Source organism: Tupaia chinensis, unplaced genomic scaffold, assembly GCF_000334495.1.
Source record: "Tupaia chinensis unplaced genomic scaffold, TupChi_1.0 Scaffold000540_1, whole genome shotgun sequence".
In the NCBI taxonomy this organism is placed as follows: Eukaryota; Metazoa; Chordata; class Mammalia; order Scandentia; family Tupaiidae; genus Tupaia; species Tupaia belangeri.
The window spans coordinates 365,503-386,709 of NW_006160053.1; the positions used below are offsets into that span (position 1 = coordinate 365,503).

At 33.7% G+C, this 21,207-nt stretch overlaps 1 protein-coding gene across 1 annotated transcript in view; it reads right to left on the minus strand.

Moving 5' to 3' along the window:
- Nucleotides 1-21,207, minus strand: part of FOXP2 (forkhead box P2) — a 328,025-nt gene that overhangs the window by 178,100 nt on the left and 128,718 nt on the right. Inside the window, exon 3 of the mRNA XM_014591194.2 lies at nucleotides 4,764-4,853. Within this exon, the coding sequence (XP_014446680.1) occupies nucleotides 4,764-4,853 (90 nt within the window). The remainder of the gene's footprint in view (nucleotides 1-4,763; nucleotides 4,854-21,207) is intronic.

Here is a 21,207-nt window from a genome sequence, read left to right on the forward strand (position 1 = left end):
TATATATATATATACAGAAAATACAAAGAGCAAAGAACACCTTTTAAAAATTGTAAGTTTTCCTCACCATAATAGATAGCTCTACTCAGACTTAGATCTCAAATTTCCTGATATGTTCTTTTAAGTGCTTGGAAGAAAGTGTGTTTTAGCATTTCTGTAATTGTTATACACTATAATTTTATTTTACAAAATATTCAATTTCATTAATTGTTAATGCATAAATGGAATTTCATCATTTCCTAAAACATATGTAGCAATGTCCAATTCTATATCCCACTAAGGTTAGTATCTTTCCCATAATATTTTAATTATAAAATTTTTATGCATGATTATTGAGTTTTTTATATAGCATATAAAATGTTAGAATTGCTGATTAGTTTACTACAGAATTTCCAACTTTGTCTGCTGATACTAATTTTACTATTTTGGGATGAAGACATAAAGGAAGGTAGAAATAAGGTAATTGCATAATATCAAAACATATATAAATTTAGATGATTAAATACAGGGGTATTTACTTATGTAGCATATAATTCTATATGTAGCTTACATTTCTAAGTGTGATTTATATTATTAATACAAGGCATTAAACAAAATAATGTATCTTTAGATGTTGTACAAAATTATATTTGCGCCATGAGTTCCATACATATGGGATTTAATTTATTTGATTCCAAAGCATCGTTTCTGACTATGGCATGTCAATAAATAAGTGCTTTGTAAGTAAAAACAAGTAAGTCAAAAAGAACACAATCCTCAACTCATAAGCTATTATCAAACAAATACAGCTAATCCTGAAAAATTAACATCCCTATTACATACCTAAAATAAACAAAAATAAGCTAAATCTTTAACCATGGAATTTGAGATCCTGTCCACCAGTTAGCCCAATATATTTATTTTAAATATTTGAAGTAACTTCCTCAAACTTATAGAGTTGTCTTATGGCAGAGTCCGAAAAAGACTCCAAAGTTTAATTCACTTTTGTTTTTATCACTCCATTCTGAATTTAAGACAAATTATTAAAATTAAGAATTTTAGTTGTCTATGGATAAAACCTTATTAACCTATGTCAAAGGAAGTGATTAAAATATTATATACTAATATTCATCTAAGATAGCAAAGCAATGGCATTTACCTTAAATTTACGTCTCTGCTCTGCACAGCTGTTGAAGAACCACAAGTCTGTCTCATGGCTGTAAATGTAACAAGAACAATAATGCGACCGATTTTCATATCTAAACTAAGTTAAGTAGATCTGTCATAGGCTAGAAAATTGATAATGTTTCTTACAGAAAAATGTTTAAATTTATAGATTATGCAAGTGTGCATATGTGCACATATGTGCAAATGTGTGCATGTGTGTTTTAATTTACTCTTTCTAACTTGGAAATTGTTTTATGAAATTAAAAGTATTAGATATTCTTTTTGGATAGTTTTCCTCATTAAGAATCACTATGAGTGTATTAAATCTAGGAAGTGCTAGAATATACATTAGTAAATAAATTAAAACAAGAGGCCATTTCCAGCGGTTACTATTAGGGTATGTTTTCTGGTATACATACTAAGAATGTAAAGAAGAAACACCTGGTAATGGTTTGGTTAACATCAGCTTGCATTTGCATCATCTGCATTACAATCTTTATATATTATTCACCAACATGTGATTAATCAATGTACCTTCCCATTTAATGGGCCTATTCAGTTGCTACTTCGTGTAATTAACAGAATATATAAATATATTCAAATCTATATGTGTGTGTGTGTGTGTGTGTATCTATACATGAAAGTGAAATCACTACTGCCATTGGTACTCAGACTTGTCAGATGTGATTTTTTTCTTTCCATTTTGTATTAGACATGTTAATAGCTATGCCATTTGTGGTACCAAAACCTGAATAAATGTAAATTTAAAAAAAAAGGTAAATAAATATTGGTCTATAGATGTAGACTCTGTGCCATGTAACACTTCAAATCTGGTCATCACTTTTTAATATGCAAAAAAATTCAGGTGAATGTAAACAAACAACTGAGTATTGTTCTTGTGACTTGAGCCATCAAAACAGTTTTAAAATCTGTATTTCCTTTAGATTGGTCTCTATCAAAACTATATTTTAAATAAAAATCACACATTATCTTTTTTCTCTAAAGATGTTATGCTTTATATAGTAAGAACCATCATGACCTATTAATATCAAATACTTTGCCTTGCAAGTGCAAATTCTGAGACATTTTCAATTACCTTTTTGAAACTTAAAAAGTAATCTATACTAACTCTATTATAAAAGTTTGGTTAAACTTTTAGTTAAGTAGACAAATAATTACACTGTGAGAGAATCATATTAGAAAACTTTTTAAATGCTTAATTCCTAGTAAATGATTAAACATTTTTAACAAAAATGTTCTGTCTTATTTTTTACAGGTGACAAACATTGCAACTTATGCTAAATAGTATTTGCAGATGCAAGGATAAACATCTCCTAACAACCACATTTGACAACAGAGGTGTAAGCTAGTATGAAATGCTGTTAGGTTTATGTTAGATTTTTAATACAATCCCAGCATGTTTCCAGTTGCTAAGCTTATCATGTACTGGAAAATACTAGAAAGGTTGCTCTCATTATAATAACTGCAGATATATTTTGGTGAACAAATAAGTCTTCAAACACTATTTCTAAATTCTTATTATAAAAACCAGTTTCTCATTCCCATGATGTTTTGGCATTAGATCACATTTGAATTGCAATATAATGCGAGACTACTACAATTTTATAATCTATATCATGGAGATACATTCAGATTTATATGCATCACAAAACACTACATAAAAGTGACATAATGAAAGTTCTTTGTAGAAATGGTCAGCACTGTAATCGCTAAAAGGTATTTATGACACTTTTAATCAGTTTTTCATGCTAAAATTATGCAATGGGGGTCTTCTGTTCTACAAATATTTTATTTATACAACATTGATATTTGAACAACAATTTCTCATTTTCAGAGTCATTAATATTTCCACATTATGTGTGTGCTTTCTAAAAAAATTATGTATATTTTAGCCAATCAAAATATTGAATATTGACTTTCAATACAACAACAACAACAAAAGAAAGTAAAGAAACTAAAGCCCAGCCATGCTTTTCAGAGCTACCCTGGTAACCAGCACTAAAGAAACTTGTACTGGATTTGGCTTTGAAGAGGAAGAAGCGACTGCAAATTCCTCTGTTTTGTCAAGAAATATAACATAGAATTAGGACTGTATATAATGCTGTTCAGACACTGAAAAACAACAGCTTCTTTTCTCTCTTTGGCTTATGTTGCCAGCATCTGAACCTCCTTTTCATACCAACAAGAAAGCAAGAATCTCACTCAGAAACCAGAGTGGACACAAATAGTTCATCTGTTATCTTCTGTGACTTTCCTGTTAATATTCCTCTGTCAAGGAAATGTATGGAGAGACTTTCATGGACTCAGAGAACTGAATGAAAATATTACACTCAATCTTATGACTTGAGGAGGGAGAGGATGCTGAGGAAAGTGTCACAGAATCAATCATTAATGAAAATGAAAGAATGTAGAATGTATTTAAAAGAACAAAAATGAGAAAGAACTTAAACTCAGGTTGACTGAATACAATTTTCATTTGCAATCATGGCAGATACCTGTACTATATAATAGCCTCAATTCCCAAGCTCCTTTTCTACCCACTGCCCCACAAAGGAAAATTTGCTCCCAAGAAAATTTGCTTAGAGGCCATACATTTAATCCAGTTTTTAGGTAATAAGTAATTTCTGGATCATTCAGAGCAGTAGCATATAATTCTGTCATACAAACTAAGCTTCAGAAGACCATCACATAAGACCTACTTACTAACACCTGAAAATGGAAACAGCTAGCCCATAAAAAAGATTGTTTTGTTAAAATAACAAGGGATGTCTACTTAATGAAAACAAACAAAACTAAAACTAACCATACCTTATTAAACATGAATAGTAACATGATTCAGGAAAAAAAAAATTCCTTATCTTTCAACAGAGCTGATGGACACTTTGAGAGATGTTTTATGTAATTCCAAATTCTACCCTCCAAATTTTTAAAAACGCTCCTTAAAAAATGATTTTTTCCTCTAGGTAATGTCCTATATACTTAAGAAAACTATATAAAACATGGTTATAATATGTAACAAAAGTTATTTTAAAAGACATACATACTATCAGTTTCACAGGACAAACAGAGTGAGTAAGGACAACAAACTCCAGAATGTGTTTTTATAACTGTAGCAACAGCAGTAACTCCTTGGCAAACTCAAACAGTTCTTTTGGCAATCCTGGAGGTTTTCTGCATTTGTCACTTGGATACAACTGTGGAAGGTTTGTCTAAAGACTGCTTTGTTTCCTTCCACACTGTTTTACTATGCCTTTGCTTTTAAGGAAAAATTTTCACATTTTAACCTAAGTGTGAATAAAAACCCATTAAAAATCCCATAAATTTGATACAAAATACCTTATGTCTATGTACAGCAAATGTCCTACCTAATATTTGCAAGGAGTCCTACCTAATATTTGCAAGGAGTGAACTTGTACACTTTAAAATCTATGGTAATAAAAATATTTTTTAAGAACACAAAATTAATTTAATTAAAATTACCTATATATATGAAGATGTGATAATTTCCTACATGCATACGACATGAGTTTGAACATCTGTTATCATTAGGAACATCTTTTTAAAAAGGATCTCCAATATGGGAGTGCTTTACTAACCTGCAGTGGTCTCTGTTTATCACTGCTCTTAGGAGATTTCAATCCACTTGTTTGCTGCTGTAAGAGAAGTTGTCTTGCAGCCTGAAGAGCCTAGAAGTAAAAAGGAAGCAATATCTAAATATTTTGTTGAAAGTTAAATTTATTATTAACCAGTTTTTCCCTGTTCAATAGTAGAAGGTGGAAATGTGTGAGAATTTTCAGCTTCCTTCCTAGAGAAAAGTATTATTTTATTTCTTTTAATATGCAAAACATTCATAAAACACACATATATAACTTTACTCAAAATCACAGAGATGCATGTAATCCTGCAAGAAATAAAGTTAATTTGTTGAAAGTGCTTAAAGAGGAAGAAATCATAAACTGCATCAATAACCTCATTTCCACAAGGAACTTGTCTTTGAGTGTTCAACTAAAATGCCCACTCCCTTTTAAATTATCATTCAATTTGCATTTTCATATTACAATTTTGAAGCAAAAGCAGTAGACTTCAAGTGTTACCGGAAGCTGTAATTAAATTTGACAAATCAACATCAGATTATCTTGAAAGTGAATTAATAAGGATTTTCACTAAAGATTAAAAACACTTTTTTTTTTGTACTTACAATTCAAGGGGAAACCTCTCCTTTGACAAAATAAAGTGCAGTTTTAATGCCAAATAAAATTGAGTGGTTTTCATTTGCATTCTTAGCAAAATCAGAGAACAAAGAAATTACCACTCAACCAATCAGGTTTGTTTCTATGTGTGACAGAATACCAATCAAAATAGAAGATGTTTTCATTTATTTTTATGTTTTCTTTCCCACTCGGGAAAATAAAACTTAACATAAGAAATTAATGCAAGCATTTCATTTACTGTAGCATAAAAAGTGTAGTGAATGTAGTATATAAACTTATTATATAAAAACTAGTGTCACAACACAAAATACATGATACTGTTTAAAGGTACTAATATAAATAAAAAAACAACAACTTTTGAGAGCTTCTATTTTAAATTCATTTTCTCTCTCAACTGAGTTCAATGAATGCTAGTAATGAAATTTTTCAACACGGAAAACTAAAATAAGCCTTGTCCTACTTCGTAATTCAGTGTTTTAGAATGTAAGACAAATTTTTCATAATGGAGAAAAACATCATTAGATCAATATTCTCCTATAATAATTAAGATTCTCCGCTGATAAAAAGTATAATTTTGATTGGAATCAATGATCTGGTTTTTAAGAGAGTTTCCAGTATCCATGACAACAGTTGCTTTGACAAGATGTGCATATGGCATTACACTGCCAGCTGGTGTGAACAATGTTTGAACTACTGCATTGAGATGCTGAGCAAACAGAAAAAGTTGCCACGTCTTAACCCTCAGGGAAGGCAGTCATCCCCTGATCAATTATGAAAAGACAGAGAGAGGGCTGCTACAGTCTGGCTCCAAGCAAGTTTTCTGAGAAGGCAGGCAGACATAGAAACCAAAGTAAACAAACTCAGTGCACTAGCACCATCCCCTAACAACACTGATTTGTCTTCCCATTGCAGGATCTGGCATCGTTTGTAAGACACACTTTTCACATTTGGAGTCACACTCACTCACGGCAATATTCCTTTTTTTTTTTTTTTAACTTTTCAAATAATTACAAGTCAACCTAAATATTTCCAAGAATGGCACATGCCAGTGAACGTCCCCAATTTTAATACAGAGTTCAGTTTGAAGGAAAAAATAAATCCCAAAATTAATTCCATAATTACTTTTGATCTCAACATTCACTACAAATTGTCACTTGATATTTTAAATAATACAGCTTTCATCTGTTAATCACAATTTTGAAAATAATTACAAATGATAATTTCAAATGGAAATTACTACAGTGTGGCTAGAATGTGTCTATGTGAAAGTCTCAAAATAAAGAAAATCAGTCAATTATTTTCCCCATTCCTGTCAAGATTCACACAACATGTGCCTAATCTTTTCCTTGTGTTTCTTCCCTCTTTGATTGATTAGCTTATTTTGTTTATGTATAGCTATTTTGTATTAAAGAATTCTAATGAATATAGTTTTAGAATTTTGGAATTACGAATGATTCAGTACTCAATCTCAGAAGTCATCTAACCTATCTTTCCCATTTTAGCAAAAGAGAAAAATGAGGCCTAGAGTACTCAGTTGCTTTGTTCAAGGTCACAAAGCAATTTAGGAGTGCTTTGTTCAAGGTCTCCCGGCTTCCAGGCCACAAAGCCTTCAGTGTGCCATATTGTCTCTGTTCTGTCAAAGGAATTATTAGATGGCAATGAGTAAAATTTTAGTAAAGGAGAACAGAAGACATCATAATGAATTTTTATTTTTACCTGTAAAGAGAGCTTACTATTTTTTTTTATAACTTAAAGGGGAAACAATATGATCTTTTTACATTTTGAATTTGTAAGTGAATGACATGACTATCACAGAATATATACTATTTTGTATAACTCAGTCTCATCATCTTTAACTTGGATTTCATTATGTACTCTACCAATATCTGATGGGGCTCTAAACTCATAACATCCTGATAATCTGATCTATCGTATTATTACTAATGTAACTGTAGAACTCTAGAACTGAAGAAAACGTCAGAGGTTGTCTAGCCTAGCTTTTGCATTTTTAGACAAGTAACGGAAGGATCAGTAACTTGAGTAAAGTCACTAAGCAGTTGCAGAACCTGGGGAAAAACTAATGCTCTTGTCCCCAAGCCTTGGAGTGCTCTATTCATTTCACTACTCTATATTATATTCATTCAACTCAACCTAAACAAGCAAACAAGTACCCACATGAACTATTTAAATGCCCAGTGGCTATTGAAAACAAACACTCTAGAAAATTAGATACATTAGAACTCATGCTCATCAAAAATATCATTAGCCAAAAGCATGCATCAACACTGTTAGTAATGGAGTAATAATAATAATGGAACACTACAAGATACTGGTTAAAACAGGCTTCTACTTCTAAAGTCTTTGGTTTTCACACGTATTTAGTTATCTTCAAAATAGTTGAGGGTCATTTTTCAATACTAACTCATAAAAAATAACTACTTGCCTATTTCAACATTCTTTTGGTACTGACAGAGATCGCTACAGCAAACCTAAGAGGTAGGAGAACAAAAATTCTAAAGAATCAGGAATGATTTAAAACATGTAAGCAGAAATCTCTGGCAGTTAGCATTCTAACTGTATGCATCATATTTTATTTCCAGTATTCTGAATAACACTTTGGGGCTGAATTTCAATAAACAATGGCTCAGAAATGTCTAGTTAATCTTTACAGTTTATTATTGCAGCTATTCAAAAAATAAAAGATTATGAGATAAAACACTTGCAACAATATAAGGTGTTAGGTGTCAAATTACACAAAATATTAATTTAAAAATCACTTGTCACGTCCATCAATAAATAGAACAGATGAATTCTAGGCCCATTCATAAAGTTCTATGAGTTACTGAGGTATTTATATGATCACTCTGTCCCCCAAATTAATTTAAAACAATAGAGAAAAATAATAACTGAGTTTAATTTAAATGAACAACAAGAAAGAGATCTCTAAGGTAGCCAAAACATATCTAGTTTCCAAAAACACATTTGTTTTGAATTAAGGGTGGACTTTACTAAATGAAGTTATCTAATTTTAGTAAAGCTGAAGAAAATTAAGATAGGACCTTGTAAAAATTGGAATCAGATTAAATTAAAAATTTTTGAAAAAAGAGTAAGTCTTTATAATAGATTAAAGGCATCTATTTTGTTAGGCTGCAAAGGTGTGAGAACGCACATGCTTTCCAAAATTGAGTGCTTTTTGCTCTAAAATATTTATTAAAAACATCATACCAGTTATTGTGTAATTTTAGCTAAACTTCTGTAAGAAAAGTTGAATCATACCACTTTTTTCTAGTAGCACTACTTTATGCTATTATGAACCTCATATAGAGCAATTCTAATGAGTTGTGTGAAAAGCTTTGTAACCTGTCAGATAATTTTTTTTCTCTGTAGAACATTAAAAACTTTCACCAAAAAAAAAATTATTTGCAAATAGTTTAGAAATACCCAGTGAAACCAAAAATGTTGAGTATGCTAAGGTTTATAAATAAATTCTTTTTTTCAAAGTAAATATATGTATATTTTGGGAAAAAACAGACATCAGTCATATCTCGCCCCATAAAAATAGGAATGCTTAACCTATCAGCCTGTTGCATTTGAGACATTAAAATGAAAAATGACATCTACGCCCATTAATATCTTCAATGTATAAACAGCACAGCGTGACACATTCTTGAGAGCTGAAGGCTACAAAATCTCTCTGAAACATAAATAACAAAGCACTCAGAAGCATATTTGATGTTGATATTCATCTCTGAGAAAAACACTGCTGCCTAGGCTTCTTATGAAAATAGATGCAGCCCAAATGGATCTCCTGTAATTGGTTTCAGATAGCGAGGTCAGAAGAAATATGATACAAGAAACGATTATGTGGAACAGGCGAAACAAGAATGTTTACACAGGCACTCCCTAGTTATACTGACAAGGGGTGCATACTTTGCAGATATCCAGAATCAAAAAAAATAAAAAATGAAAAATGCCAGCGGGACATCTAGATTTTTGTTCCTCATATATTTTAACCTTTAATATATCATTCTTTAACATGTGACTTTGAATACTGAGCGTAAAGTAAGTTTTCAAACAAAATTTCATTTTCTAATTATTTCCCTAAATGTGGTTGATAAAAAGTACATTTAGATCCTTCTACAAAAGATAGGATTCCTTTTCTGTTTGGCCTTTCTTGATATTATGTTCCACTAAAGAGAATATACTGATAAATGTAATCTGAAGTCTCATCATGCTATTTAATAGGAGAAAATTAATCATCTAATTGTCATAACCTATTTTCAAACAGCACTCTATCAGAGTGAAATTATGCATCTGTAGCTATTGACCCTTCATTTTATCCTGGCTCATACATAATTAGACCAAGTTTGTTGAAAAAAAGCTAATTATTAGGAAATATTTTTTAAAGTAATTGTTTTCTTTACGGTATATTTTACGTAGAGAATGAATGTGTGACTATATTGTATTTATATTGTACATTAGTATGGAGGCCAAACTGAGAAGCTAAGATAATTTATTTCATGGCATTACAATAAGAGTGAGCTATTTCTTATAAAGCATCCTATTTACCAATCAGATGGCAGGTTTTCTGGCTTAGTATTCATGATATAAATCCAAAGAAGAAATAGTTAAAGTACAGAATCTGTGATGGAATGAATCCTCAAGTTATCCTCAGAAGTAATAATAAAGTCCTTAAGATTCAGGCCCAGACCCAATACTCAGTATATTTCATTCCTCCATGCTCACAGATGACCTCTGAACCCCTTCCATGAAGTAAGCCTGACAAATATCACTAGTGACTAAGACAGGTTTTCTGTTTTCAGATCTAGAATCAAACACTCAGTTTAATGGGATAAACACATTCCCTTCCTCAGAGCTGGCCTTCCAGAAGCTGCAGTAAATAATACCAGTACCATAGCTCTGGTTTCTTTGTTATTTTGTCACTAACGATGATGAATTGACAATGGAATGCATAGAATATTATCGATAATAATAGGAAATACAATTCTCATTCCCTTATTAAGATATTCTGTCCAACATAAAAATTCTTAAATATGACAGGTAAAAATGAATAGAAATCAAGTTTATTAAAATTAAGTATTTTACAACTTCTTTTTTCCATGGTCTATGTTCCAGACAATAAAATGGTTTATGTGTATTCTCTCATCATTTCTCTTTCTGCTATGAAATATTTTATTTTTTCCTCTTACTTTGGACTTATTTTTTCTATCTCCTATATCTTAACAGTTATTTTTCCCACTATCAGGACGAATATCATCATTTGTTTGAATATGGATTGAAGACTCATGGTCATTATACTGCTATAATCTCAACTGGTATTTTAGATACTAATGAAAATGTATGCTAGTAAATTATAGTATAATATCTGAATGTACACTATTATTTGAATCTTCTGCTCTGAATTTCTTCTTCAATTTAAAAACAGGATTGAAGATAAAGTAGTATTTTGGAAAAACATTTGGAGATTAAAATATAAACAAATTGCTTGTCATTACAAAATTTTATATGGGGAACCAGCAGTTAGCGTAATGGCTATGTCGCTGGACTCCCATGTAGTCGACCGCGATTCAAGTCCCGGACCCGGTGGCTTAAAACTCATGCCGGGTGTGTGTGCGTGTGTGCCCAAGATCCTGAGAGGAGAATGGAGGAGAAGGGATTGTGGCGTGACCATCCCCCCTGGGGGGTGATTTCTCACTTTCTGTCTCCATGTCTTTCTCTCTCTCTATCTGGCAAGTGCATGCGCCCTGTAGCAAAAACCCCTCAAAAAAAATTTATATGCTCCATATACCAAGCAAAGAACTGAGCATCGTTTACTTGTAGAAGTATAACGTATGACATTATTTCTATTGCGTTGTCGGAAAAATCATGATGCATTTTTGCATAGAGAAACAAAAAAATACATCATGACTTTCCCAACGACCCATACCTTCAAAGAGTTTACTATCTAAATAAGAAACATCTAGTTGAATGTCAAAAGGACATAGGTAACATTATAAAAATATTTGAAAAGTTCATAAGTAGAAGAAATTTTTTTTCAGTGGGCAGCTTAGAGAAATTTTTATGGAGAATATAATATTTGATTGGATATATGTGAGACTTATTTTGTAGAGATGACAAAAGACCATGCCAAGTTGAAGCAAATAAAATGTGGGATTCTGTATAATGAAAATAAAACATTAACAACTGAGCTTGAATAGACCATATGCTTATATTAGGTGCTAGTGAAACATGGCAAGAAGACTGACTGGATCACTAATGGTTATAACTAAATGATAAATAGCAAAGAGTCTGGACAGTATTAAGCAGGTAAGGACTAAGAGGTTGTTGAGATCTAAAATGACAAGTTAAGTCTGGGACAATATTGAAGTTATACTGTAAAAGACAGATGGTAAGTGATGAAGAGAATCAGACAAGATAGAGGCAAACACCAGTAAGAAAGTATGTACAAGTGTTCAATTAAGAGATAAGGATAATAAACATCGTTGGTGGAAAATAAGCATCACAGGAGGGAGGTACCCAGCAGGACTTACTGTGTATGGGGTAAAGATCTTAAGCGAGTCAGATATGGGGCACAGGCAAGAAATGAGTCAATTCAGAATTTTAAGTCAGGGGTCACTGAGAAAATAGCTGTGTCACTTTTGGAACAGAAGAAATTAAACTACGAAAGAGGTGTTGAAGTCAGATGGTGGCACCATAGTTGCTCAATTAGACTCACAACTGGGATAGCTCTCTGGGACCTTCCTTCTATAATGGGTGTACAGGCACATATCCATGTTCTGGGCTATCTGATACTGAGTGTGAATCATGATGAGAAGACCCTATTGTGCTTATTTCTCCATCTCGCTTTCTAAAGGAATAACCAATCAAACAAACAAACAGTAAAAATGAAAAATCAGGGGGCCGGCAGGTGGTACAGTGGTTAAGGGTGCTGGACTCCCATGTGACCTACCACGGTTTGAGTCCTGGACCTTACAGTTTGGTTTCTCACTTTCTCTCTCTCTTTCTCCCTCTCTTACTTTGTCCCTCTCTGGTCTAATTAAAATAAATAAACAAATAAATAAATAAAATAAAGATCAATAAAAAAGTATTTTTTTTAATTAAAAAAAAAAAAAGTCAGGCTTTGGAGAGACGACAACACTGTTTACCTGCTGGCAGAATAACCACTAGATGATTCCTTTAGTAGACAGTAAACACTGCTGAGTTTTAGTTTGAGAGTGGTCAGGCTGCTAGCATATCCCCAAATAGAAGAATTGGGTGGGGGATGAAGGAGGAGTTTATTAGATTGCTGATAGAGAATGAAGAGAAGAAATGTCAAAGCTCCTAAGTTAATGAACATTTTGCTTAGAGGAGGAGCTGTGGAGATGGTGAAAAAGAAAAACAATGACTTCTGAGGAGAGCTTAGTGAGAGAAGTTTAAAATTTTTTGGGAAACATTAAATAAAGAATTACCACATGACCCATTAATTTTATTCCTAGGTATACACCCAAGAGAGATGAAAACCTATGTCCACATAAACAGTTGTACATGAATGTTCATAGCAACATTCTTAATAATAGCCAGAAGCCATAAACAGATTTGGAACCTTAGCACAGTGTGAAAGTGCTGTATAGAAAAAGCCTATCCCTGGGGACCAGCAGGTGACATGGTGGTTAAGGCGCTGGACACTCACACATGGTCAACCACGGTTTGAGTCCCAGACCTGGTGGCTCGCTTTCTCACTTTCCCTCTCTCTCGCTTTCTGTGTATCTCTCTGGCCAAATTAAAAAAAATGAATGAATAAATAAAATTAAGTAATTCTTTAAAAAAAAAAAAAAAGAAAAAGAAAAAGCTTATCCCACATAGTTGTGCAGGGTTTGAGTCCCAGTCCTGGTAGCTTGAAAAACACAAGAGCATGTGTGTGCATCCCTAGGATCCTGATGGGATCAAGAATTAGAGGGAAAAGGATTTCAGCATGACTAGGCCTTGCTGAGGATGCTTTCTCTCTCTATCTCTGACTTCCTTCCTCCTACCTACCCCATCCAAGTTTAAAAAAAAAAAAAAGTTGTAAACAATTGAACTCAAGAATAGATACACAAATATGGTATATCCATATAATGAACGGTATTTGGCCATTAAAAATGAAATGTTGATACATGCTACAACATGAATGAATCTTTTTAACAGTGTTAAATAACTCACTAACAAGGATTACCTATTATATGATTTTATTTTTATGAATGCCTAGAATAGATAAATCTATAAACACAAAAAGTAACTGAGTGGCTGCCAGGGACAGAAGGGAATGGAGAATGGGAAGTGACTGCTGATGGATATGGGATTCTTTCTTTTTTAGGTGGTGAAAATATCCTAGAATTAAGATAGTGATGGTTGTATACTGAATTGTATACTTCTAAAGGGGCAAATTTTTATATAAATTCAATAAACATCTTAATTTTTTAGAAAAGGATGGTGGAATTGTTGTGACCAGCAGGTGGTATAGTGTTTAAGGTGCTGGATTCCTACATGGCTGAACATGGTTTGAGTCCTGGACCCAGAGGCTTGACACTCATGCCAGGTGCATGCGTATACATGCCTAAAATCCTGAGAGAAGAATGGAGGACAAGGGATTGCAGTATGGCTGTCTCCCCAGGGAGGGATTTCTTGCTTTCACTCTCTGTCTCTCTAGCAAGCACATGTACTCTATGGCAAAAATCTCTCAAAAATTTTTAAAAGAAGAAAAGAATTAAGGGAGAGGATGGATGACATTTTGAAACACTCAAAGTCAGAGGGCAAGGATTGCTGGAAGTTCTTGTTGATGGGATGGTTTGTATATAACCTGTCAGATATCAGTTCCCATGTAGTGCCAAAGTACAAGTTAGACCACTGGGGGTTAGTGGGGAATAAACTGAGGGAAACCACAGCCATGAACAATTCTTCTGAAAAGCCCTGTGAAGACCAAAGTAAAAGAGAACTATAGTTTAAGATGTTTTTGTTTGTTGTTTGCTTTAAATAAAGAAATTCTGGGGGCCAGCAGGTGGTGCAAAGGTTAAGGCAGCTAGATCCCACATGATGACTTCATGGTTTGAGTCCCTGACTTGGAAGCCTGAAAATCATGCAGGGAGCTTGTGCGTGCGCATGAGTGCACAAAGCCCCAAGAAAAGAATGCAGGAGAAGGGATTGTGTCATGACTATCACCCCGGGGGTTGGGGGGGGGATCTCATACACTCTCTCTTTCTGTTCCTCTGTGGCAAGCAACGCACTCCTATAGCAAAACCAAAAAAGAAAAGAGGGAAGGAAGAAAGGAAGGAAGGAAAGAAGGGAAGGAGGGAGGGAGGGAGGGAGGGAGGAAGGAAGGAAGGAAGGGAGGAAGGAAGGAAGGGAGGTTGGTTGATGATTGCCTTAATAAATAAAGAAGAACAGAAGTTTTAATTAAAAGGAGAATTGAAAAATTCCCTAAGGGAATTGGAAAGGACTGAATCAAAAGGTCAAGAGAAGATGATAGCCTCGGGGGGTTAGACACACATCTCTGAGTCAGGCAGGAGAGATGGGCGAATAGGTGGCTTAGACATGGGAGGTAGGAAGGGGAAAGAGCTCAGACTGGATGGTCTGTATTCATTCAGAAAATAAGGATGTAATGGTAATTCCAGTTTTCTACTGAGAACTGGAATTTCAAGAGAAATAAAGTAGGGGAGTTTTCCCATCACTGTTCAGATAAATACAAGTAATAGAATAAAAACTGATGTTTAAAATATTGTTAGACTACTCAATGTGCTTCCACATGCATTGATGACGTAGAGATACCTGGATGTCTTCTTCTGGAATGTTGCCTCCAGAACTAAATGAACATCCTATCTTTCCACTCATCTAATTTGGTTTATCATTACTCAGTCTTTTACAATTTTACTCTAGCCAAGGGACCTGACACCTCTAATTCTATTAAGGAATAAGAGAATGGGTCACTTACAATAAGTGCTGTATTTTTGTACATTCTGAGGACTGATTATCTTTAGTTTTTTTTAGAGACAGACAAATAGGAAAAAAGTCATAGCTGTGATGCTGCTGCTAGTATTGGCACAGCTTATTATTTAAAGCATCCATTTGCAACCAGGAGAGAAAATATGATGGAAAGATAATTATTTCTCAGAAGACCTTTTGGCTTCTTATTAGTTGACAAACTTTGACTACTGATTCAAACAGAACCTTATTTCTTATTATTAAATGTGGTTATCATATTTAACTTGTCCTAGGGTTGTTTTGTGAAAGAAACTTTATATTTATAGCTCATGTTATCTTCATAAGGAGTAGTCAGGAAGACTAGACTACTGAAATTTTACTTTATTTTGATTGTTTTTTAGTTTACTACAGGGCATGTGCCTTAGCCAGAGAGAGACAGACAGAGGGAAAGTGAGCAATCACCCCCTTCTGAAGGGATAGCCACACTGCAATCTCCTCTGCTATTCTCTCTGGATTTGGGGCACTCATACTCACACACCTTGTGTGTGTTTTAAGCTACCAGGTCCAGGACTCAAACTGTGCAGTTAGACAAGTGGGATCAAGCTGTCTTAACCTCCATGCCACCTGCTGGCCCTAAAAGAACTTTGAAGCCGTGAAAGACTCAGATGAAAAGTTTAGGATATAAAGAGAGCAGAACATATTCTATGCTGTAACAACACTACTAGATATACCAACTAGAACAACATGAAGAATCCAAGAGTCTATGCAACTACATTTGTTTTCCTATTTTCCATGAAGAGAATTAGATATATATGATCACATTCTAAAGAGACCTTGCTGTCCTTAAAAGACAGTATTTCTGAAGTTATGAAACATTGTTTCAGGATACTATTTACATGGAGGAAGCCAGTATTTAAAATAAGTTATTAATAACAACCTAGCATAGCCAAACACAAAACAATATCTGCTAGTAAGGATTAAATAATATGTACTATTTTTTGATGGAGTTAAAAAAAAATAGAGATGCCAGATCAAATCAAGGATGGCCAGATACATTTTAATTTATTTGTAATTTTACTCCCTAAGCAGGCAATCCTGGTTAGAAAAAGTAGGTTGCCATGATACTAGATTTTTTAGACTGAGCTTTTCCTTTACAAACCAAAAAATAAAAAGATAAAAGAAATATCATTTCCTCAGTGGTCATGTTTTTGTCCCTTTGAGCACTAAAGTCATCTTGCTATAGTGGACAGGTTAAGGAGGAGAGCAACTTGGGGCTTGGCCTGCCTTCCTGTGAGAAAAGGGCCTCCTATGCTCAAGAGGCAGCAGATGGTGAGCAAAAGGATGAGATTGGCCATTCCAGTGAACAGAAAGTACACACACTTTGAAAAAGCCAAACCAAGAAAAGCTGAAGAAAAGTTTCTTTCAGAGTTTACATTTAGGTTTCTACAATTGGAGAAGCAGAAGGAAAAAGGGGAAAATTATGTTTTTCTGTTTACTCTTTGCTCTGCAATGAAGAATCTCAGTAGCTGGGAACCCTGTGGCCAAAGATTATACCCTGATTGTCCCCAAGAGAAAGAAGTCTAGAGTGGAGCTACAGGAAAGCATCTAATGCAGAGGTTCTTCTGTGCCATCTGGAAGCTAATGAGGCCAGTTCCAGGGGAGGAAAGCGATTGGGGGTGGGGGGACAAAACAATTTGAGAAAAGAGTGGCCTTCCTTATGCAGGTGCAGACACCATGGGTTCAGAACCTCTGAAGGAAAGTCCAGAAAGCTAAAATAGAGTGTTCTTAGAAATAATACGATAGAGTTGTCACAGAGGGCTCATGAATTCCAAACTTTAATCCCAACATAATTTTGAATTTCTGTATGACATTATTCCTATCATTGATGATTGCTGAATAAATTCTTCCCAAACATTTTATCATGTACTTGACTTACAGGACAATCTAAACAGTGAAACACAAAACATATGGAAGATAGGAAATGGTAGTCATTGACAACCAATTGCTGTGAACTACTATAATTCTTCAAAAAAATTATTAGCTAAAAAAGTTATTAGCTATATGAAAGAAGGAATGCATTTATATTAAGATCATCGGATTTTGTAATTTTAGGCTATGCCATTTTCAACATAAATTATGAAGCATATATATTCCTGTATAATATTTGGAGCTAATTCACAAAGATTGATTTTAGAGATCTTGGGCAAACTCACCTTAGGGAGAAACCCAAGATATTTCCATTTTCTGTTCCAGCTATTACTGAATTTGGGTTAGATTATCTTGAGCATATAATGTGGTAAATTGAAGTCATTAACATTATAATGTGATACAAGTGTTCTTTTCAATAAAATAAAATATAAACTGATGATGATAACAATCTTCACCTTAATACATCATTAACTACATCTATGTAATTTTTATAGTCTTTGAGGCTTTTGCCCTAAAATTTTTCTTGAGTTTTTAAATTTTAACTCTATCTAAAAAATTAAAATATATTTCTGATTTCAAAATCTGTTCTTCTAGTTAAGTACATAGGATATGACTCTTACATTAAATATGTATAAAAATGAAAGTTTAGGGGTATCATCTTAGAAAACAATGCCCTTTTGTAGATATTAACAGTTTAAGAAGCAAAAGATAGCAAGTCTCAGGAAGGCTGCTTGCATATATGAAATGACCTGATAGCCAAGTTCCTACAGTGAATATTCTTCTACTGTTTAGTTCTCACTTTCTAGCTTATTTCCACTCCACATTGAGACTCCCTTATCAGTTTTCTAAAATGTGTATTCAGTAGCTGACTTTTGATAATGCACATCAAACCCCAAGCCAGAGAGCTTTCTTCTTAATCCTACAGCAGCAGAGGCACAAATCTATTAAAAACCCTAACTCTGGGACCAGCAGTTAGCATAATGGCTATGTCGCTGGACTCCCACGTAGTTGCCCGCAAGTTGGTGTTCCAGACCTGGTGGCTTAAAACTCACGCCAGGCGCATGTGTGTGCCCAAGATTCTGACAGAGGAATGAAGGAGAAGGGATTGCGGTGTGGCCATTCCCCCTGGGGGGTGATATTTCTCGCTTTCTGTCTGTCTGGCAAGCGCATGCACCCTATAGCAAAAACCTTTAAAAAAAAAAACCACACACACACAACAACAACAAAAACAAATAAACAAATAAAAAACCCTAACTCACCTGATAATTCTGTTAAGTGATAGTATTCAGTTGACCTTAACATCCAGTACTGTAAACTCCTTAAGAGAGAAATGTTTCTAAATAATCCTTATGACCCAAAGAATACACAGCACAGTAGTTTATACACAGTCACACAAAACTTATTTAATAGAAAGGTATGTTTCTTTATTCTTGCTAAATCTGAAAAAAAAAAAAAAAAAAAAAAAAACCTGGTCCAGATTTTTTTTAATTTTTAATTTATTTTAACTTAATACATTGTCATTATTATTATGTTTTAACTTGACCAGAGAGACACGGAGAGAGAGAGGAAAGTGAGAAATCAGGCTGCCAGGCAGGTGGTATGGTGAAGGGTCCTGGACTCCTATGTGGCCGACCATGGTTCCAGTCTGGACCTGGTGACCTCCTTCCTCCCTTTCCCTCTTTTCTCTCTCTCACTCTGTCCCTCTCTGGTCACATTGAAATAAATAAATAAATAAGGTTACATCAAATAATTCTTAAAAAAGAAATCAAGCTGCCAGTTTTGGGACTCTAATTTCAGTCAGCCATGTGGGAGTCTAGCTGCCTTAACCACTATGTCACCTGCTGACACTTTTCCAGATGCTTAAGATGTAATCCACTAAGTGAAGAAAAAGAGTATTTCTTCCAGAAGCCACAGTGCCTGGTGTGTGGTAGGTTCTCCACAGAGCTTTACATTGATGAGTCTGGGGGACAGGTTGAACAATAGCATTCAAATTAGCTTAATAAAATTTTCTGTTTTATCAAGTTATATTAAAATTTTATCAATGATTTTTCCAAAATATATACTTTATCTTCCACTACTTTTTTAAAAGTATAAATAAAAAAATTACTATCGATTTCCAGGAAAGCTTTATCTTGTTTTCTCCAGTTAGAGTCTTTCAATTATTTTAGGCATATTGTTTACACATAAAAGGAAACTATTCTCTAATCTGCCTTTTAGGCATGGGTCTAGAAAAATAATCTACATGTATAGGTATATTTTATTATTCAAAATTTGTTTACATAAAAATGGAAGTAGTTTTCATGCTTTTCCACATTCAGTTACAAATGAAAACAGACTTCTATTAAATATATTTATAATATTTTTCTGATATCCATTCTACTGAAAGAAGTACTTTATATATAAAAAAGAAAAACTTATTTGGGCAAAGATCATATAGTTGTTTTAAATTTAAATAGAAGGGAAAAAATGAACTTCACAAAAGCACATCATTATTTCCAAGTCTTAGAAAGCTCCTTTTCATCTAATATCATCTTCTTTTGATAGCTATTTAGACTTTTATAACTTTTGCAGTTTTAAGTAATGTCACAATAAACTTTTCTACAATGCAGTCTTGCAATTATATCCGAAAGCTTGATTTTGGAGGCAAATCACATTCAGATATTAAATTTTGACCTATATTAATCATAACTCTCCTCTAGATTATATCCATATGCAATTCCACCACAGTGAATGAGAATGCCCATTCCCACATATTTCATACTTATTTTTAGTCTTCTCTAAAATAATTGGCAAAAATATTTCATTTAAATTTGTTTTTTGCTTTCCTTATTGGAAAATGATGTTTGGTTGTTTTTATTTTTAATAACATAAAATATATATACTTTAGAATCCCACTTAGAATTAGCGGATCAAATGGGTCTTGTAGCAGATACTTCACTCATTCATTCATTATCCAAATAATATTTAAATCCTTGCTCTTTATTAGTACTAGTAAAAAGACAGGTGATATTCTTGTCCTCTTCAGAGTTTGACTATTTATGGAAAAGTGAACAACTATTTGACAGTGTTGTTTCTAAGTCTTTTTTTACACACAACTATGACATAGATCACTGAACTATATTGCTCATGCTCTTCCTTTAAATCAAATTATCCACAATATGGTAGTTTCAAAAGGGTCTGAAGAACTCATCATTAAAAATATGAAAATTCCACATAGAGAGAATCCTGTGTGGGTAGTGATTAAGAAGGGTGACTGTATTTTGCAGTGTGACTAGGTTCCACTAACAGGGGGGTTCTAGTTTCTCCTTCTCCCTCTGTCTCTATGGCGAGTAAATGTGTGTTCTGGGAATCAAAAAATATGCAAATAGCCGATAGGACCTAGTTTTGTCCTGTGACAGAAAGCACGCTAAAGATTCTTTCAAAAGTGGCTTTAATATCTGTATAAAGCTTCTGCCCCAAAAATAGCTACTGAAGGTTTAACCACACATTTTTAAGAAGAATGCTTCCCAATGTAATGTTTCTCTTTTTAAATTAATCATTTTTGCTTGTTATTGGAAAAAAAGCTTATGAAAGAATACTTAGAGAAAGATGAATAGTTAAAACTAGAAATTAAAACTTCATTTCTGAGAGTCACACTGGGAAGATGCCTTGCAATCTTGGAGAAATCCCAAGTGGACTTTATTCAAAATGGCCCTTTCCTTCCAATGTCTCAAAAGATATTTAACCTCTCATAGGAGGGGGATTTTTGGTACCCCCCGCAAAGGCTTCTTCTGATTGTGGAATGACCTATTTAAGAACCACACACATTCTCATGGAGGACACATTTTGGCACGCTCTTGTAATTATCTTCATTTGCATAACTGGCACCTAACAGATCACTCACCAGAGGGGAACAATAAGCTCCACTTGCTCCAATCATCTTTATGTTGAAGTTAAGCCATTACCC